At 40.4% G+C, this 22,153-nt stretch overlaps 1 protein-coding gene across 1 annotated transcript in view; it reads right to left on the reverse strand.

The window, feature by feature from the left end:
• LOC142081240 (spermatogenesis-associated protein 7 homolog) overlaps positions 1-20,471 on the reverse strand; it is a 40,478-nt gene extending 20,007 nt beyond the window's left edge. The window contains exons 1-3 of the mRNA XM_075147928.1: positions 20,403-20,471; positions 16,028-16,120; positions 13,022-13,069 (exon numbers count right to left, since the gene is read on the reverse strand). Of these exons, the coding sequence (XP_075004029.1) occupies positions 13,022-13,069; positions 16,028-16,120; positions 20,403-20,463 (202 nt within the window). The 5' untranslated portion in view covers positions 20,464-20,471. The remainder of the gene's footprint in view (positions 1-13,021; positions 13,070-16,027; positions 16,121-20,402) is intronic.
• Positions 20,472-22,153: the final 1,682 nt, after the last annotated feature.

Below are 22,153 nucleotides of genomic sequence, written 5' to 3' on the forward strand. Positions count from 1 at the left end.
AACTGTCTACCCGACATGGCTGAGCCTTCACCAAGCCTTGCCAAGGACAAGAAAATAAAATGTTCCAGGTCAAAGAGCCACAGGCTTTAAACAGACTTTGTCTAGTATTTCACTGATATTTTTACTATAAATATGGGTTATAAATATGCCACATGGCATTAAGCCTATTCAAATAAGTACTATTCCAATGCATTATAGTTTTATGTTTTGAGTAGTTAGCAAAAGCTCCTGGGCCAGAATGTCTCATAGCAACTCTCCTTTCCCTTCCCTAATAGATGCCAGGTTTCATTGCCCAGACTGTCAGGTTTTGTATGTGCCTCAGCCACGTGAGGCGGGCTGAGGATTCCTGCAGCACATCCTGGTTTGCTGCCATGTCTGCTAAGGGATTTACTTGCCTCACCACCTTATAGCCCTGCTCTTTCCAGTTTCTCTTTTCTCACTACGTTTTTCCTCATTCACGTTTTTCCCTATGCCCCTTCTCATGATTCCAGCAGTCTCAGCTGCTCCCAGCGCCCATCGGCCACCAGTAATGCTCCAGGTCGCTTCCTTTCTAAGCCTTTCCCCTCCTACACTTCTCTTCCTAAAATGACCTCGCCCCGTGCTGACCTGGCATGCTCCCCAGATGTGTGAATGAAGGGGCTAAGAGTGGAAGTCATTCTTAGGTTGTCAGGTCACGCTGTTGGCTTTCACATGTACTCCTCACAGTTCCGTTTGAAAGTCAGCAGTGAACGTGCCACACTGAGCAGCCACAGGGACTGCTCATCGGCAAGGGTGACAGAAGGAGAGAAGGACCACCTGCCCATTCTGCCTTTCTCCAAATACTTTTTAATAACAACTAGCAATGACCAAGAACTAAAAAGAAAATAACATGCAAACTTTGTATCCCAAATGATAGGTGTTTGGGTTTTCTTCTTTTTCTTTTAGAAAAGCAAAAATTAGACATCCCGTGCCTTCCTAGCTGAAGTGTTTAAGAACTGGCTGTAGTTTACAGTTAAAACCATAACGGGGAATGATTAATTGGGGGGGACAGGGGGGCAAGGTTTCACCTATAAAAGCATATCATGATTCAGTGTGTCACCTAAATCCTCTTATAGGACATGACTATTTTTATTCCTGCAACAGCCAGTATCTCTTGACTATCTCTTCCCAGGGAATAGAATCATGTGGTATGGCCAGTGCAGCAGTTGTTTAGGCAAATGTACTCACCAGCCTTTCTGTTAAGTTCATTTATTTGCTAATTTATCACCCTTCCTACTGTGGCAGGCGTTAATTTATCAGTGCTATCGTACAATTTCACTGGTACCTGTACTGGTATCTGGTACTTGTCAATGTGACAAAGGTATAGAAAATAAAAGGGATTTAGTTGAAATCCGGTCCTTTTAAAAACACAGGAAGATTCAGGTACTAGAGCCCCCACTCTGTTTTCCTGGCAGTTCTTGTTGCTTGCCAGTTAATAAAACATCTTGTCTCTCCTTTGCTGCTGTGTGAAAGGTCCGTGTACAAAATGAGTGGACACAAACTTACTCGACATAGTAGAAGCAGTTTAGCTGATAATATTGGTCAATCAGAATGAAACAAACTAACCCACTTTTTTTTCTTTTTTTCTTAAATCTAGTGCCTTTCAGTTTTACTTATCTTTATCTTAAATAGTAAGAAGAGCCAGCAAACACTTTAGGCTGATTCCACAGCTGCCTCCTAAAACAGAAGGTTATTTTCAGGACTAAGACAGAACATTATGGCCAAAGTAGGAACATGGGATATAAAGCCGGAACAGGTTTCCCCTAAGTTGTTTACCAGATGTTACAAAACTCAGTGATTATAGTTAGAAATAGAATCCACACCTTGGCTCATGCTTTCATTTTTGGCTCACAGTGGGAGTTCTGGTTTAATTCCTACCAAGTGTTTTAAAAGAGTTGGCTGATGTTTAACTCCTGATGAGTTTTGAAACAACAAGGAAGTTTTCAAAGGACTGTGGGGGAAAAAGAAGAGCAAAAGTTGTAGATGAACTCCAGGACCGTCAGACCGATATCCCGAGCTAATAACTGAATGGCTGTTACAAGACTCGGTTAAAGTAAATAACAAAAGCGACGCCAAACAAAAAGGTTTAAAAAAAATCACCTGCTAACTTGATAAGAAAAAAAAGAGAGATTCTGATTGTGGCTGAGTGAGATAAAGGTGTTGGTTTAAAAGACTTCTGTAAGGTCCCTGGCTTTGTTCTGCATGACATTTTGACTAAGAAATTAGAACACTATAAAACTACATATGTTTACAAAATGGCTAACTGGCAGATCTGAAAATGTGATTAGAAGTGAGGACTCCTTGCAAGGCAGGTGTTTCTAATGCAAGGATCATTTTTGATATTATATTATTAAATTATTTATTTCAGTTATCTGAAAGAAAACATGAAATCATTCCTCATAAACCTTGAACAACTACAGCTGGGGAACTCACGAATAATACAGTGGTTTACTGTAGCAAAGTGATCTGCAGTCGCTCAGTGAGGTAGATGTAGGCAAGCAGTATACTTTTCAGCATGGATAATGGAACATCTCCGTTCAGAAAATGCAGGCTCTTACTTAAAGGAGGTGAGCCTTATCTGGGAATCAGTGTCACTGAAAAACCTTTGTACCTTCCCCTAGACAAACAGCTGCCTGTAATTTCCCACAGCAACATTGTGGGAAACCAGTGTAATATCATTGCCTATAAAGAGTGGAAATCTCAGGTGTAAGTACCGTGAGCCTTTACTGCAGTTTCCTTTGACAGGTGGATGGCTGCTGCTGGAATTACATATCCTGCTCTAAAACTTTACTACTCAAGAAGCATTTGTAAATTGGAAAGGATGTAGAGAAGATCCATCAGAATGATGAAGTCTGGAAAACGTTCTTCATGGTGACAAATTTAAGGAGCTGAATGTATTTAGTTCCTCAAAAGGCTGCTTAAGAAGTAACTTTATTCCAGCTTATAAGCACCTATAGACAGAACAGAAATTAAACAACACCGTTTGTCAAGCAAAGATTTACCAAGACTGGACAAATTCATCCTAAAAGAAAGGCGTATGTTCCTCATAGCAAGGTAAGTTAGCCTTTGGAACAGTTTAATGAGAAGTGGGATGTAAATAAATAAGGTTTGGACATACTTCTAAACTCTTCCCTCCCAACTCTGTAAACCAGCAATGAACGGAGAGAAGACTTAGGGGAAAAAGAGGCCATATAACCACAACAGTTTATTCTCGCTGTGTCTGTGAAACTCTGAGATACGTGTCAGTCATCATGGATCACCTATCAACTTCACTGAAATTTCATTTTTTCTCAATTTTTGCTGTTTTTGTTAACTGATGTAATCTCAGATTTTGGGTCAGTGCAATATAAAGGGAATCAAGGACCGTTACTCATGATGTTCACATCTATGGGCCAAATGCTGCACTGGTAATAGTTTGTCTGGTGTGGGGACTGCTTATTTTGGCATTTCAGAGCAAACAAGACCAAACCTTCAGCAGAAACCAGTGGTAAGTGAGGCTCGAGTGCTTAGATTTGATTTCAGATGCTCTTTGCCATGCTAACTATCGTTATGAAAAGCCTACGTTGGCACATTAATCTACAGCGCGTGGGTGTTTTTTAAGCCCCAAGCTCTGGTTCAGCATTATTTGTTTTCATCAATATTTAAAGGCTGCAATACTATCAAGTGAGTGGATAACAACAATTTTATAGGGGAAGAAAAGTCTCTGAAATGCCAGATATACGCAGGAAACATTGCTAAGCGACACTGCCTGTTGTTGTTTGCCATGTTCTTTTCTAATCCTGTGCCAAATTCTGCACATTTTGCTAATGTGAGTGCTCACGCTGACATTAACAGGAATTTCCCCAGGAGGAAGGCAAGAAGAAATCGGCTCTCCGTAACAAACCACCCAATCCAGCGATTCTGAACTGCTTGAAATCTTTGGCCGTAACCCACGTCTGCTGTGACTAGTTCTGCCTTACTAACAAATTCATGGATATCAATGGAGCTGACAGCACTTGACACAATTCCTTCATAGACTGCATCAAAATAAAGAAAGAACACACTTTCTTCTCTTATTTGAGCAAAGACAAGATTTGGCATTTGTTTTACTTACATAGGGGAAGTAGTCTATTTTTCTTAATCTTTTAGTGAGTATAAACAAGCTATATTCAAAAGGTGAGGTTCACATCTCTGTAACTACCACCCGCTCTTAACCTCTAAGTATTCACAACTTCCTGCGTAAGCAAATAAGAGCAAACTCTGACACTTACAGCATCTCCCATTCTTGCTAAAGCATGTTTCAGCACATTTCTGATACAAACGGCCAGATCTCCCTCCCTCCCTTGTGTCAATACAGATTTACAATGGTAGTTTACACTGTGAAAATGTGGTCCAACAGAAGGATACATCCAGCATCATTGCTTTTGATTTTTTAAGATTCTAAAAATTACTAAAAATTGGTAAAGCCTCTTTAGCCAAGCTACAGATTTTCATCTCTTACCTGAGGCCAACAGGCAGCAGGTGGAGGGATGCTCAATTGTCAACTCTGCTTTACGCCAAGGAGCGATCAAGAACTTTTTCTAGAATTTCTATTACTTTGGAAAACAAAATTCCCTATAGCTAAGTCACTCGTTATTTGAACTGATTCTATATTTTGTGGTGAAAAGACATTCTTGGTAAGGCTAGAAGTAGAAGTCATCTGCAGATCATCGACAGGAATGTACAAGCCTCTAGAGGTTTAACAGCACTTTTTTTATACTGATACTGTACGGAGGTATTCAAGGAGGAAAGGAATTCTAGAAATTGGAGTACAAGAGAAATGTCAGGATGCTTCATCCGTGTTTAAAGTACTGACTGATTGCTGACGTATGCTGCTTTCTCCTTTGGCAGTGGAGTAGGAAGGCAAAGTTAAAATAGTCAGTGCACAATGGTTATGACAAGACTCCTGCTCTCTGCATCCTCCAGTAGCTCCCACTACCTTCTTCCTCCCCTTTTACAAATACTCCTGTCAACAGCGCTGACTCTGAAATTGATGGGAAGGATGGTTTTGTGATTAAAGCACTCCGCTAGGACTTAGAAAACTATCATTTAATTGCCAGCTCTACAACAGGCTCCAGTGTGATCACAGGTATGTTAATTAATCTCTGGTGTCTTAATTTCCTCCCTGTAAAAGAGGATGATAGCAGACATTTACCGTGTTCTAGCTGGCACATCATTTTGGGCAGATATTGCCAGAAGATGATCTTTAAACTGTGCAGTGGCTACCATAAAGGAACTCGGATCCCAAATGGAGCTGCTAGCATAGCGTAGGATTCGAAGTGTGAGAAGAAGAATTTATGAACCAGACTAGTTGTTTAATCATTGATAGCTGAATGACGCAGTGTAGTCATACATTTGATATTCCCTTCATTGCAGCTCCCTTGTAACAGTGATATACACATTTATTTTTTACAGACTGCAAAATTTATTATTAAAAAACATCTTACGCTCCACAAACTTGCAATGGTAGAAAATTGATGTTTGCATATATAAACACATTCATTTCCACTGATTGCTAAAAGATCCATTCAATTGCCCAAGATTAGTGACAACTAAGATTCTACATCTGTAAGGATAAAATTATGTTTATATAATTGACTGTAGAGATTATTCACAGTTTGCAGATAAAATGCTGCAATTTTGTATGTCTTTGAACTGTCTGGAGAAACAACTTGTTCTTTTTCACAGGTGTTACGGTCTTGAAAGTCGTAAAGCAACTTTGTTTTAAACTGGTTAAAACCCGAATGGAAATTATTATTTTGACTAATGTCTGTCTCATACAGAGAATTAGAAAGGGAAAAACACAGGTTATTAAAAAGACCACTATATGCCATATCTAAGCACTTAAGTACTCTGCTGGTACATAGAAAAATAAAATTCCTCTTAAAGAAAGCTATTATTCCTTTTTCCAATTACTAAAGCATGTGTTTCTGCACACACTTGTATGTACATTTGGGTTTCATATTTATAAAAATGAGTCACAGCATGTGGAGCAATTATATGAGCAACACTCCATAAAAGGTGAACGAGAAACAGTCACATGGCCTCATATACTTACATATAAAATTACTTGTAATTCCTTCTGGGTAAATGTATACACTGTACTCCTAAAAGTGGAAGGGAATTGTGCAGAGCATACAGTGGTCTGAATAGCTCATCTTGCCATTGTAAGTAGTTGACCTTGGCTTGGTAATCAAATCGTAGCTCATCAGAGAGGAGAAGGAATGGCTTTATCTTAAGACCAAGATCGTGGAGACCTAAAGGTGTGCCCAGAGAACCAGATTTACTTTAGGTCTTCCTTCAGGAGACTCTTTAACTTGGATAAAGTGAGCCTGAATCACCTGACCACTTCCTACCACAGCTTCACCATGCTGGTGTTCTTATTTTGCTGGACTGCTACCCAACACTCTGCTAATGGAAGCAGAGCAGATGCTGCAAAACTAGGAGAAAAACAATACATGAGAGCAGGCCTCGGTGGAGTTGCTGTCATTCCTGGAATGGGAGAGTAGAAAGAGAATTAGGGCAGGATGCCCTGGACCACCACACTTCCCCAAAGTGGTGGACTGAGTCTGTGATAGAGCCAAAGAGCAGAGCTTTAGTAAGGGATTTTCAGAACTGCAGGACCAACTAACGATTTGGGTGGCTCATTTTCCTGTATGAAATGTGGGTTACCTTTATGGATTCCCCTCTTTAGGACTGGTTTTGATTAATCTTTCATGAGTGTTAAGTTTTTCCTAGTTTCCTGCCAGCTTATCTGGGACAGCTTCATATGCACATCAGCCAAGGTTTCTGCTCCTCTTACTGAGCTGATCAGCCTCAGGAGATCTGACTCAAACTTGGGCTCTGTGAATCTGGGGCAGAGCATCATAGTATCATGGAAATACTGGTTGGAAGAGACTTCTAGAGCTGGCCATGGGAACACTGTCTCATGCTTCCAAGGTCCAAGAATGTAATTCAGCTGCTTATTATTAATTAAATTGTTAATCATTAATCCCTAATAACTGAGAACTTTGGAGGACTTCCTGGGTACCACAGGTAAGTTTAAGTCTCAAGCTCAATGCTGTATAAATAAATAAGGCACATGATTTAAAACAAAATTATTTTGAATTTTCTCCTCTGTTGGAATAGAAACAATGCCTCATAATGGAATTTTTTTTCCCAGAACTTTCACATTTCCATTGGGACAGAAACTTTCTTTTTGATCGCTAAGACACTCTTCTGAAACCTGGTTACTGGTGTGTTCAGTAGCACACCTTATGCTCTTTCCATATTCATTAGATGCTCTTTCTAGCAAATGTGGCTTTTGCTGAGAGTAAGAAATGTAAATATCCTCCTAGTCAGACATTTTCCACACTGGGATGGCCAAGGAATCACTGTTTTCACAGTAGTTTCATAAGTCATGCTGCTCTCATGACTCTTAAAACACCTCTGCTTAATTTTATCTCCACAAGAACACTTACGATGATGAACTGTATCTCCCATATTCCTGATCTCTGATGCATCTCCAGCTAATATACCTAGTCTTAAGTCTAGATATGTGTTTCCATCCTTTGATGAGAGCTGAAAAATGGACCACGATTCTTAGCATAAGAACACTAGAGATGCAGTCTTACTGCTACAACAAAGCCAGCTCCATGTCGGAGAGAAAGGACTGCTCAGGAAGCTTTGTGCTAGCTGTTTCTCCCTAACTTTTATCATAAGTTTGTGCAATTTCAGCAGCATTTTGAATGTTACTGTGACAAGTAAAGAGACAAAACTACTATTTCACCCTGGTATCCAGTGATAGGATGCATGGGAATGGTTCAAAGCTGCACCAGGGGAGGTTCAGGCTGGACATTAGGAAGCATTTCTTTACTGAGAGGGTGGTCAAACACTGGAACAGGCTTCCTAGAGAGGTGGTTGCCCCAAGCCTGTCAGTGTTTAAGAGGCATTTGGACAATGCCCTTAATAACATGCTTTAACTTTTGGTCAGCCCTGAATTGGTCAGGCAGTTGGCCTGGATGGTTATTGTAGGTCCCCTCCAACTGAAAGTCTATTCTATTCTATGCTATGCTATGCTATGCTATGCTATGCTATGCTATTCACACAAATTGATGAAAGCTGGCACTTGTAATGCTTTATAAACGATATTTAAAGGTCATTAGGAGAATTTTTTATATGAAACAAAATCAGCTAATACAATGACACTCTTACCAACTGCAGCATTAGTAACTTCATGAACTCTAAAACAGCAAAAAGTCCAATAAAGCACCAAATGTAAAACAGTGCCCTTCTAAACCCTAGGGTTGAAAATCCAAGATATACCTGAAGACATTCAGGAGAAAGTCCTATACATTGCACGTCTCCCACTTTGTCTATCCAGTTCTTAATCTGAAGTGCAACAGTACAGACAGCTTGTGAAATTGTGCATTTTCAGATTGTCAAAAAAGCTAATTACTTAGTGTTTTATCTGCAGTGCGTTTATTCTTAAAATGAAACAAAGCATTGCTCGCTGTATTTTCTTCTGACTTTTCAGAACTAATCTTTGTAACTGTTTGAGTTTTTCTCTTTATTTTCATATGTTTGCATATGTCTGCCTCACTACTGAGTGATCTGAATTTTCTTCTTGCAGCCTACCATTGAACATGTGATATCCCATACAGATCACGCATATGGAAAACAAGGTTATACCTATCTTAGTGTATGGATTGAGAACAGGTAAGAAATTATACTGCATCAGAATGTGTATCTGTCAAAGTTCTGATAAATTTCAAGGTTTTAAAAGCACACCACACTTAGTAACTAGTAATAGCAATAGTGGGAGATTGTTGTGGGAGAAAATTTTACGAAAAATGAAAAGAAGAAAACGCTGTTATCTTGTATTAAGCAGAAAATTAGATTTGTCCTCCTATTATTCTAGTAGGCTGGCAGAACAGCCTGCATTTATTTTGTGTCTTTGAATAAGCAAATGATAAACAGAAGCCTATTTTTGTAGGCATAAAGTCATTTTATACTGCCCAAATGATTTGCACATCAACCCCATTAGCAGCAACTGTACCTCCATTGTGCTACTGCCCTACTTAACTTCAGAAGACCTAAGTTCTGATGCACCTTTTCATTGTGACTTCTAAATTTTGAGTTTTATCCTTCGAGGGATAAAACTTCTTGTGCCAAGACAGACATTTCCGGAGCTAACCTGTCAGAAAAAGGACTTAGCTGATACATAGTATCTCTTAGTAAAGATAAATATTAACCAACAAAGGTGATTTGCATTTCCCCAGCAAGCTACTGACAAAAATTATATTGGGTCCTCACTTCCTCTGACTGAGAATCTCATGTTATGGCTTCTGTGTGCACCAGGAACCTTGTACTCACGTGGGCTTCTAAATTAACAGAAACTCCACACAACAGTACAGTCCTGCTTAGCTGTGTAAGAGGAATACCTTCCTAAGAAAGCATTATAAGAAACACAGATAATGTTTCCCTCTAATACATCATCTAGGAAAACTTGCTATTGTAGCTAATGCAGGTAGCTGAACAAATTCTACGTCCTCTTCATCTTCTCACATAGGTGTGATTCTACTCATGCACGATCATGTCAGGATCATCTCTGTCAAACTAACATTCTCAGAAAGCTTTCTGTGGCATTTCTTCCGGTTACTACAGCACTGTTTTCATAAATTGATTAATCAAAAATACTAATTTTAAAATTATCATATAAAAGACAACACTGAAAAAAGAAAAACATACCGTTGAGCTTGAGGAGTTAAAAAAGAGAGGAGAATTTTGATTGTGATGTGTTATGATCCTGAACTTGTTCTCTTGCTCTTCTGTACTGAAGATCTTATATGATACATTTTTCTGAATCTTTATGGGCAAGAGTTATGTTTGCCTTCTTGGCTTGTGTGTGTCTTGCTTGAACAACTGCATCTTACCATTGCCTTTGAGCTATCTTTGCTTCCAAGTACATTATACCCTGCTCAGAGCAATAGCCTACTGCAGATCTCTGGTACATGGTTCTGTGGATTCACTGTGGAAAAATAGAAGCTTTCATTTTTCTAGCTTTTTAAATTTCATTTTAAAAGGAGGGGATTCTGTGTAGAAAGGGTGTGTGCTCCCACGTATGTAACTAGCAAACAGAGAAGTATTCTTGGTGAAGTAAGGAAGGGGGTCAGCAAAACCGTTATTGTGGACTTCTGGAGGGCAGATTTTGGCCTGCTCAGGACACTGGTCGAGAGGGTCCCTTGGGAGACAGTCCTGAAGGGCAAAGGGGTCCAGGAAGGCTGGGCGCTTCTTCAAGAAGGAAGTCTTAAAGGCGCAGGAGCGGGCTGTCCCCATGTGCCATAAGAAGAACGGGCGGGGAAGACGACCGGCCTGGCTGAACAGGGAGCTTTTGCTGGGACTCAGGAAAAAAAGGAGAGTTTACCACTTTTGGAAGAAGGGGCAGGCAACTCAAGAAGAGTACAGAGATCTCATTAGGTCGTGCAGAGGGAAAACTAGAAAGGCAAAAGCCCAGCTAGAACTCAATCTGGCCACTGTCATAAGAGATAAAAAATGTTTTTACAAATACATTAACGACAAAAAGAGAGCCAAGGAGAATCTCCATCCTTTATTGGATGCAGGGGGGGAACATTGCCACCAAGGATAAGGATAAGGCTGAGGTACTTAACGTCTTCTTTGCCTCGGTCTTTAATAGTCAGACCAGTTATCCTCAGAGTATTCAGCCCCCTGAGCAGGAAGACAGGGACGGCAAGCAGGATAAACCCCCCATAATCCAAGAGGAAGCAGTTAACGATCTGCTATGCCACCTGGACACTTACAAGTCTATGGGGCCGGATGGGATCCACCTGAGGGTACTGAGGGAGCTGGCGGAGGAGCTTGCCAAGCCACTCTCCATCATTTACCAGCAGTCTTGGTTAACAGGGGAGGTCCCGGACAACTGGAGGCTTGCCAATGTGACGCCCATCTACAAGAAGGGCTGGAAGGAGAATCTGGGGAACTACAGGCCGGTCAGCCTCACCTAGGTGCCGGGGAAGATTATGGACCGGTTCATCTTGAGGGCGCTCACAAGCCATGTGCGGGACAACCAGGGATCAGGTCCAGCCAGCACGGGTTCATGGAAGGCAGGTCCTGCTTGACCAACCTGATCTCCTTCTATGACCAGGTGACCCGCCTCGTGGATGAGGGAAAGGCTGTGGATGTGGTCTGCCTGGACTTCAGTAAAGCCTTTGACACTGTCTCCCACAGCATTCTCCTAGAGAAGCTGGCGGCTCACGGCCTAGACAGGTGCACTCTTCGCTGGGTAAAAAACTGGCTGGACGGCCGAGCCCAGAGAGTTGTGGTCAACGGAGTTAAATCCAGTTGGCGGCCGGTCACGAGCGGTGTTCCCCAGGGCTCAGTACTGGGGCTGGTCCTGTTCAATATCTTTATCAATGATCTGGATGAGGGGATCGAGTGCTCCCTCAGTAAGTTTGCAGACGACACCAAGTTGGGCAGGAGTGTTGATCTGCTCGAGGGTAGGAAGGCTCTGCAGAGGGACCTGGACAGGCTGGATTGATGGGCTGAGGCCAACTGTATGAGGTTCAACACGGCCAAGTGCCAGGTCCTGCACTTGGGTCACAACAACCCCAGGCAACGCTACAGGCTTGGGGAAGAGTGGCTGGAAAGCTGCCTGTCGGAAAAGAACCTGGGGGTGCTGGGTGACAGCTGGCTGAACATGAGCCAGCAGTGTGCCCAGGTGGCCAAGAAAGCCAATGGCATCCTGGCCTGTATCAGAAATAGTGTGGCCAGCAGGAGCAGGGAGGTGATCGTGCCCCTGTATTCGGCACTGGTGAGGCCGCACCTCAAATCCTGTGTTCAGTTTTGGGCCCCTCACTACAAGAAGGACATGGAGGTGCTGGAGCGTGTCCAGAGAAGGGCAACGAAGCTGGTGAAGGGCCTGGAGCACAAGCCTTATGAGGAGCGGCTGAGGGAACTGGGGTTGTTTAGCCTGGAGAAGAGGAGGTTGAGGGGAGACCTCATCGCGCTCTACAACTACCTGACAGGAGGTTGTAGCGAGGTGGGGGTTGGTCTCTTCTGCCAAGTAACAAGCAATAGGACGAGAGGAAATGGCCTCAAGTTGCGCCAAGGGAGGTTTAGATTGGACATTAGGAAAAATTTCTTTACTGAAAAGAGTGGTCAGGCCTTGGAACAGGCTGCCCAGGGAAGTGGTTGAGTCACCATCCCTGGAAGTATTTAAAAGACGTGTAGATGAGGCGCTTAGGGACATGGTGTAGTGGGTGTGGTGGTATTGGGTTGATGGTTGGAGTCGATGATCTTAGAGGTCTTTTCCAACCTTAATGATTCTATGATTCTATGATTCTATATGCCTCACAACCTGGTGAACGAAGAAAACTAAACACATTCCAAAGTGAATACTCTGTTTCCAGGGAAAGGGATGAATGTATTGCTTTTCATCAATCTTTCTTCCTTTCAGAAAGGAAGGGCAGGAGAGACTCTGCCTACACATTGGGTACTGCAGGCTTCAGCCAAGAGGTGGCGTTAAGGTGCAGTGCAATGTTCTCTTACCAAAACCCCATCCATTCCTCGAAACCTGTTTTAACTGTAGTATGCCTGATGCCCAGAGATACACGAAGCAGTTAAGGAAATGAAAAATACAGTGTGGATTAGCAAGGAATTCAAAGGGTCAGTGGTCTGAGTTTAGACTGCAAAACTAAAGCAATTTATGCCTCCAACACCATGTTGCTTAAAGTATGTATATCAAAGAGTCCCGTGGTCTGCAAGTTAGCATGTATCTGTGCAAACATGAACCAAGTGCTAGGTACGATTGCTAGATTAGATATTTGATACTAGATACTATTATCTTGACCACAATGATGCATATATTTGGCACGTATATGCCTCTTCAGAACACCTTCATCATAAAAGAAGACAAGTATTAGTATTTCCAAACCAAACAAATGGAGCCAGATCTATTTTGAAAACAAAACAAACCAAAACAACTCACATTTAACACTGGTATGCAAACTCTTTGGTGCAGATGAATCAACAGCAGCTGTATTAACAAAAAGAAGGTTCAGTCTAATAAAACACTAACATCACAAATAATCATACGAAAATGGATAGAGATGAAACTGATCATCCTAAGGTGTCGAATTCCCTGTGGGAATGTGATACCAGTCTGCATAATGTTAGCATTATTAATAATGCAGATCTACAAACCACCAAATCCTATTGTTTCCCTAGTGATGTATCCTATTTTCTTCCTATTTCCTGCTATTATCTTTGCCAACAGTCACCTCTCAAAAGCTAGCATAGCTTAAATGTAGTGAAATTAGTTGAGTTACACCAACTACAATTACACCAACTGCAATTACACCAACTGAGGATTTGATCCCTTGTCCTTATCTGGGTAAAAGCATAAGACAAGTGCCTCAGCAGTGCTGTGGTTGGTTCACTACCAAACCTGGGTCTGAATTTTGTGGCTTTCGCCCATCTTTACTTAGGTGTAGAAATATGAGCCAGTACAGCTACATTTATTAACCTTCATTTTAGTTTACAATTTAAGAAAAGCTCTACTAATTTTGTATTGGCATCTACTGCCACCCAGAAAGTTTACATTTCAGGGATGAGTAGTACAGCTTCTACCAGCCAGGAGAAACTGCCAAGTGATGCTCTAAGAGTGAGATTCAAGTTGTCCCTACGCTCAAGGTCATCAGTTCTTCATCATCTTTCTAGCAATAGGAATTATTTGATTATACAATTACATAGGCAGTTTTGTACACAGCATTTTCTGTTATTCGGTCATTTGGTTTTCATTGTAAAAGGTTAAATCAAGTGAGCTTCAAGGAACCAAGCCCTGTCACTCTACTGCTGCACAGTCTCCATTAAGTCATGTATCCGTACAGGAGCTGGTATGGATGTTAATGGAGCTGTATGTCTGATTGCATATACCTGGATATATGCTGAGGTATACGAGGAAATACAATTTTTGACTGTGGAGGGAAAAGCAATCACCTAGGAGAAGTTCAATATTCCAGTTTCATTTGAAGGACACTGACTCCATTTCCATCCAAGACACTTTTGTGATTACTGCCAAATGTCACTGCAAATTGGAGTTTGTACAAGTGCTCCAAATGACGTTTCAGACATGCTGGGCTAGCTACTGCCTGGAGTGAGGCCAAATAGGTTGTATTTAAAAAAGCAGGTGTATTTCAAAAAGATTGGAGAATATTTAGAAGGATACTGGAGAAGGCCTTAGACAACCCTGACAAGATTTTTCAGAGGCACAAAATCCTGTCATCCCCTCTAAAGATGTACATAACATGTGGCAAGTCAGCACTTCAGAGCGTCAAGGTATGTACAGAAGAGAACCTTGACATCCTGCAATATTGCAGTTTTTAATATGTATGCAAAAGTTTAGCTCTACAAGGAAAACCTGTAGCACTATAATAAGCAAAATGAGTGTTTTAAGTAAAGGTTCCTGCTCTAGTACACTCCAAATCTGACTTTTGAGAGCTATAACTTCAGATGGTGAAACACCTAAGAATTAGAAATTTTAGCCACTGGAAATTTTGATTAGCACGTACTGTGAGAAGCTCTTTCCAGCTTAACTGAATTCTGCTACAGACAAGCAGAACTGACATTTGAAAAAAAGAAGATTGAAACCTGCTTGGGAACAAAGCATTTGGCTCCTTTTATATCAAGAATATCTTCTGTGTACTTTCTTCTGAGCTTTAAGAATGCAAAACATCTTTGTTTTCTTCCTTTTATTTTTTGATCTTCACTCCCTCATTTAGGCTTCACCAGTTGAGATAAAACAAATTTCAATTATATATGGCAGTCTTTGCTGCTCTTAATTAGTCTTGATGCTTCTGTATATTTATGAGCAATGCACTAGGATGTGAATTCTACAGTCCTTAGAGTTCACTGTTTCTGTGACATTAGCCATGCAAAAGCAAAAGTCACTTAAGTATGAAGGTATACAGCAGCAATCCAGCCTCCAGCTCCCAATATGAGTGGGATGGTCATGAACCATAGCACAGTGGAGGTCACGAAACTTTTAAATAGTGGTTCTGATACCATGATAAAAAGATGCGCTAGATTTGAGCTAGGTAGTTTCAGATAAAGCACTTGGCACTGCAAATTGACGAAAGGGTTGGTCTCCTGGCAAAAAATGCAGCAGCAATCTCATCTATTGTTCAACAGCTATGTGTTATTATAAAGCTCACTGCATGTTATCAGTGAATTGTTTGGTTAGAAAGCTTTGGGCACCCAAGGACTGGAAGTCTTGCAGTAACCTAACTATGGCTATGACTATTCAACTCCAGTTGTTTCCATCTGCACCTGAAGCACCAGGGAGTTTACACAGCTCCAGATAACTGACAGAGGATATTTTTTAATTGCAAATTCACTTTCTAGCGGTTTGCAGCTATTTACAGGAGGGAGAGTATTTGAAGAGCCCTCTCAAACATGACTGCATGCTAACGGAACTTCCCTCTAGGTTATTTAGGACTGATACTGTAACTTTCTAAACATCAAAAGCTGTAACCTCACTGTTACTCTTCAGTGGTTTCTCCCGATTAAACAAATACCTGCCCTAGTTCTCATTTTACCTTTCCTTTTAATCAACTGCCATATACATCTAAACAGAAACCATTATTAAAATAACACAGGGGAATGAAATAATCTTTCCCTTCCTAACACGAACTTGTCATTTTGTGGAACGGTTTGACTCTGAAGACTTTATGCCTCTCAACAGTTAGGATTGCTTCTCCCAAGACGAGGTTACAGTTCCAATCGAGTGTTCTACACACCTCCTCTTTTAGGGCATACCATGTTATGCCTCACTTTTAAATCCTCCTACATCTGTTGAGTTGATGACAGGGAGAGGGAGGAAAGAAAGGGGAAGAAATTCAGCAGCCAGCCAAAAGTAAGGGCAACCAACACACCCTTGACTATTATTTCATCTTTCAGCTACATAGATATTGTCATCATTAAAGACTGTACATACCTTTGGCAGACATCAGTTTCTTGTAATGAGCAGCCATGTGATCTTGAATGATGTACTGGTTGGAGAGCTTGCAGGAAGGTCCAGGAGAAAAAGCTGCAAGAGGGAAAAATCGTAGTTCATTCAACTGCGCAAGAAATGTCTCAGGCAATAATGGCTCTGAAAACATTTTAATATTTATCCTCTCCTGCTTGCAATAAAATCAAGTCAGTATTCATTCACTTATTTAAAAAAGTAAGGGTAACACAAAATGTAACACAAAAAAGTGGTAAATTATTCTCATTTTGCATGTTTTTGAATACCTGAGAATTATGGCTTGCAATAAGTAACGTAAGAGCCTTGGATACTATAGAACTCTGGAGAATAATAGTGGATCTCACTGTTTGGTATCTGATATAATAAAAAGCATTTACATTTTGAAAGATTTAATATTAGAGAGTAGGACAAAGTACTTCAAAAAACTGCATGTGAATATCTTACCTCTTGGTAATACCAGGCCTAACTTTACCACTCTATAGTGAGGAAAATGGACTGGATACACACAAAGACAGAAGTAGGGCCAGAAAAGGAGCCAGGATGTAGAACAGAAATGTGTTATGCACAGACTGACCATGACACTCCTCTGAATCACTAATCCACAAGACTTCTTAGATTAGGAAGAATTTTTCTCTGTGTCTGACATAAGTTCATTAGCCCAGGAAAAAAGTCAAGAAGCTGATACGCATTTATTCATTTTAAATTTTAACCTGGTAGTGTGGCTGCCTTTCCTTGCATTTCAACCTTTTTCCAAACAAAAATATTATTTCTGGATGCCTTCTCAAATCATCAGACAGGATTTGTAGATGGAATGTTGCTATCAAATAATACTAAAAAATGAACAGAATACTGGAGATCAGATATCTAACGTGCCTTTGGCCTTCCATCCATGGACACAGAATAGCCCTTACACTGAGATAATCAGCCCATCCAACCTGTTCAGATTCGGCTTTCTGACACACTGAAGTAAAAGATTGTTTCATTGTTCATGTCCCCAGTGTACAATTTCAGTTAATGACTGAGTTTCAAAGTTTTTATTGTATTTTGAAAAAATAGGAAACACTGGGTTGAGAGTCTGGGAATCAATCCTCATAACCTACCTCGTTTGGCTGCTTTCTTGCTGTGTTGCTTTTTCTTGTCTAAATCTCTTGCCTACCCAGTGAGACAGTGCTAAAAACTGTTTTTCACTGCCAAGGAGTTTGACTACATTCCGTTTATTGTGTCAGCTTTTGAACAAGCACCATAAGAAAGAGCGGGACGGAACACCTAGTGCTATATTTGTTGCTTCATTTATTATTATTTACTAATGTGCTCCTGCAAGTGACTAAAAGCCTGCCAGAAGGGCACTGGCATGAAAACCTGCTTTCAACAGCCTGTCCAGGAGCAGCATCACATTCCAACATGATCAGCTAGAGAAAGGTGGTGTTACTTCAGCTCCAGGACCATCCATTCTGATTGTTCATCGAACACGTAGGCACGGCCAGAGTGCTTACACCATGACACAAACAGGTGCAGAGACATCAACAGAAATAATGACTCTATGTTTGCCATAAAGCAATGGAGAACTTGGTGCAAAATGATGACCAAACTGCATTTATCTCTTGTCTTAATGAAATTTAGCATAAGTAGTACCAGAATGGTACCAGGTACCAGAATGGAATCCGATACTTGAAGCAGTCAAATATAAAGCTCACAAAATTTCTGATCATTGGACACATTTACCATGTGTCCAATTTCAGTCAGGGAAAACACTCATGGATGTCAGTACCATACTGAAGAAATCAAATAGTTAAAATCAGTACTATTCTGTTTCAAAGCTTTTATGTGCTTGAGACCAGTAGTTATTCACTTCCAAAACTTAAAAAAACTTAGTATTTTTCATGAATTTTGCCAACTGTGCTGTAACCTGCTGCTGGCAAAAGCAACTGGAACAAGCTCTTCAGTAATATCCAACACCATTCCTAGCTGGTGTAAAGTGGGGCAGCTCTACTGAGTTCAAGGGATGGCAATGGCCTAATTCACAGCAGCTAGAGGCTCTTGTCACTAAGAAAAAGAAAACAGTATTTTGGGAAATGCCCCAAATCTTTCCCTGATTGGCAGTGACAGCCTGATTTCAATATATGCAGTGAAAAAGACAGCATGACAGAAGAACAATGTGATAATCCAAACAATATCCGAGGATTAAAAAGGGATGGAAAATCCATTTATAAAAAGAACATTCTTCTCAAAATGAATTACCGCCCCAAATTTGAAATGCTGAAGATATACAAGGCACTAGTAGTTTAATCTAATTTTTGTCTTCCATAAAATCTAGCTCTATCCCGTGTCCAGAAAATTACTAACATTGTGCAATAAGCAGCATTGTGGTTATTCCTATGTAAGGAAAAAAAAAGCAAATTCTTTTCTTTGCCAGAGACTTTCTGTTGAACTTTGGCAAGTAATTTTGTTTTTCTGTGTCTCAATCTCTCTGAAAAGAGGACATGAAAAAACACATCCATTTCTCAAAGAAGGTGTCTTAAGGATAAAAACAATAAAATGGGGAGATTTAGCGGGTGCCCATCTAAGTATTTCCTACCCCTAGAAAAGGTGATCTTACTTGAGCTCACACTCAAGTTCACACTTTTTAACAGATTTTTCTTTTGTTTTCTTTTACATCTTTGAATAATTTCAAATTGAGGGAAATGTTAAATAGAAATCTTCCAGGAATTTTAAGTAGCCCTGTTATGAGGCTCTGTTGATGGGGCAAACACACGTCAGGTCAAATTGAAACAGCTCTTTTGTGTGCTGTAAAGATAGGCAGAGTTCTCAAGCCCATGTTTGAACAGAATCAAACTTCTGTATTTTCTGCTGTCTTACATAGATCTCATTTACCTGCAACATTTAGCAAATTGCTTTATCCAAGTTTTCAACATTTCAGAGTTTCAGCATTTTCTGTATATGAGCACAGATCTACCTACAAAAGTTGCCTGTTTTGGAAAATCTTTCTAAACTCTGAGTGCTATTGTACTTTCAAGACATTTACGTCTTGCTTCTATATATGAGGAAAGATCTCCAGGAAACACAGATCCAAGAACGAGCAATAAAGAACAGTGACAACTCTCTCAACACTGACTCTTTTTATTTCCTATTTTGTAATGACTTTCCTAGTAATTTATTATAGTCCTGAATGTGTACTTGTACGATGACTAATTTACCTAGTTTCCACTGATTGAATTGCAAGAGATTACTTCTGCAAATCATGTCTGGAGAATATATCATGTCCAGAGCTATAATGTCATATCATAAATCCAGTGGTAGCAGTATTAAAGTTTGACTGATACACAATGACAGTGATAAAACATGTCTTTTCCATGTAGCTGAAAAACAAAAATACGCTTTTGAAAAACACAAGAGGTGACTTTGCTCCTCATCAGACTGCTAATTCAAAGCCACTACTTTTTGCCTTTTATAGGAGCAAGAAAAAGCACGTCAACTGTTGTACTCTTTAAAAGACTAGTATAACTGCAGAGCTGCTATACTGCAAATAGTTTATCTTTATACTACTGCTAACTGCTAATCCCTACGAGTGGAAATTTCACAACGTGGGGACAAAGCTACATGTACTTATAATCAACAAATAAAAACTGTTCAGTGATACTTAAGCCTCAAAAGCTTGGAAATACCAAATTCTCGTCTACCCTTCTCATTATTGGCAAGTGGGAACCATCTCTGCAACATCCTTGGCTTCGCCTTTTGTAAACTGATAGAAGTATCCATCTAGCATTGCAAGGAAAGAGCTATCTCGTACCGTAAGCAGTAGTTCACAGTTATGGCCCTGCATCTGTTTGTATCTGCCTACTTCCTCATCTTCCATTTAGAGTCTAAATTTGGAGGGGAGAGGGACCAGACTGTTTGTCTCAGAGTGTCTCAGAGAGTTTGTCTCTGTGTTTGTGCAGAGAGTGAAATGCCTCCGACTGCAGCTGGGCTTCGTCAAGGGAGGGACAAAGGACAAAAAGGACAAAAATGGCAGGTGGTGGTGTGTTTGCCAGCATCTAATTAAGGACTGAAACTATATGGATCTGGAGAAGGTATAGTGGAACAGCATTTCCGAGAAGGGAAGCTTCAGGCAGAACAGCTTTCTAGCAATTCTTCTACAGGGTGCTTGGCAAAGATCCTGACCAGGAAAGCTGCTTGCCTGAATTAAGAAGGTGAGATTTTTGTAATAGCAGATATTAGAAGCACTTATCTGCTTTATATTATTTCAATAATAAAATATGTATTCTTAATAATCTCATAATATTCAAGCTGTTATTCCAAAATTGGAGCACATAGGCACCTCTCAAGTAATAATTTGAATACTTACGGCTACTTTTGAGACTCACGTGTCCTCTGAAAGGTCCCATCATGGAGTACGTAGGCACCATGGCTATCTGGGACCCTTGGTAGGGAAGGAAAATGTATTGGTTACATATTACAGAAGCATTAAGAAATACGATTATCTTTCTGCAGGTGCTATGGGGATTACAGAAGAGTCATCTCCTGGCCAGAATGCTGTGCCCAAGTATGAAAAGGCTGGCACTTTCAAGTTTCCTTTCCTTGCCAGATTACTTCTGTTTGTTTTAATCCCTAACAATTAGTATGACCCTTTTGACCAGATACTCTGAGAGAAAATTCCCTGTTACAACAGCATCTACAGGGCAGTTTTCTGCAGGCCACAAAAATGAGCCATGGCATTGCGTAAATGTCACATATTTTGCAATCTGAAAGATGGTCTCTGCTAAACATAAATCTTCAAGGCATAAGAAGGAGCAGCTCAGTATGCTACTGTGCTGCTTGTGCCCAAGGGAAGCAGTGGGGAAAAAAGCACAACATTAAAGATTTTCTAAAGATACTCTACAAAGTAGTATAGGCTCACAGCACAGAAGCCAGACCTAGAAAAGCCAGGCCCAACACAGCAAAGTAAGCAAACAAGGCCCCTCTGTTTTCAAATTAAGGGCAAATTGCAAGAACACAAATTCCAAATACATGGAATTCCGTCCATTTTATGAAGATACATCCCACTGCTGACAGCTGAATTCATCTCAGATGAGTTACAGGGTAAATTTTACTGTATGCCTTAACGGCTGAAGGGGCCGAGTCTCAATTTCAAAAGCCACTTAGGTTCACAGGAGTCAGACACACACAGATTCATAGGAAATCTAGATTTCAGTCCCTACCTGCCCAGTGGGTATGGTTTTCAACACAATCACGTTCCTAACTCCCACTAAAATCAAGGAGAAGCTGGTACCTTAATTTGCAAGGCTGATCATGGAGACTATAAACTTCAGTCCTCATTTTAACTTTTAACTAAGTGAAATTATTTGTCTATATGCAAAAGTTCCATATATATAATTTGAATTATAATTTAAATAGACTTTTTCCAGTTTAAAAACTTATTTTGGTTCAGCTTAAACCTATGCCTGGTTAACTTGAAGCAAGCCAGTCACCAATGCAATGTGCATACATAATCTTCTCCACGAGATAAATCTTATCACTTTAAACCCACATTAAAAGTCCACGCTTCTTAAGCAGATAAGCCAACTGGCATATAGGAGCCTAAAGCTCAGTAGCTTTATACTCCAAAGAGTTGTCTATCAGCAAAAGTGGCTTAACTGTGAACTTATATTTGCCTGATTAGATCTGTGAGTTGCAAAGGAAACATCTCCTTAGAGATGATCCTGAATGTCAAAGGACATGCCAAGTGCCATCAGAACTAGAAAAATCAATGCAATTCTTTCTTTGGTTTCAAGGCAACATTGTAATTTGGGGGAGGAACCAGGAGTGTCTGGCTCCTAAAGAACGAAACCTTGACTTTTGTTGTCATTGTACACATTGTACACATTTCAGGATGATTTTTGCCTTCAAAGGCATTGTCGCATCTTCACAAACCTTGTGTTTATACAGCTATTACCAAAACCTAAGGGCAGGGACTTTAGAAAGTGATTACAGGTTTTGGATCTTGATTTGGTGACACTTGACAAAGAGCCTGGTTTTTTAGAGAGTGCATTCTCAACCTTTTCTGAAATTCAGGCCTCACCATTGGTAGCTTAGTTTTTGGCAAAATCACCAGTCTGG

This window comes from Calonectris borealis, chromosome 3 (assembly GCF_964195595.1).
Source record: "Calonectris borealis chromosome 3, bCalBor7.hap1.2, whole genome shotgun sequence".
Taxonomy (NCBI): domain Eukaryota; kingdom Metazoa; phylum Chordata; class Aves; order Procellariiformes; family Procellariidae; genus Calonectris; species Calonectris borealis.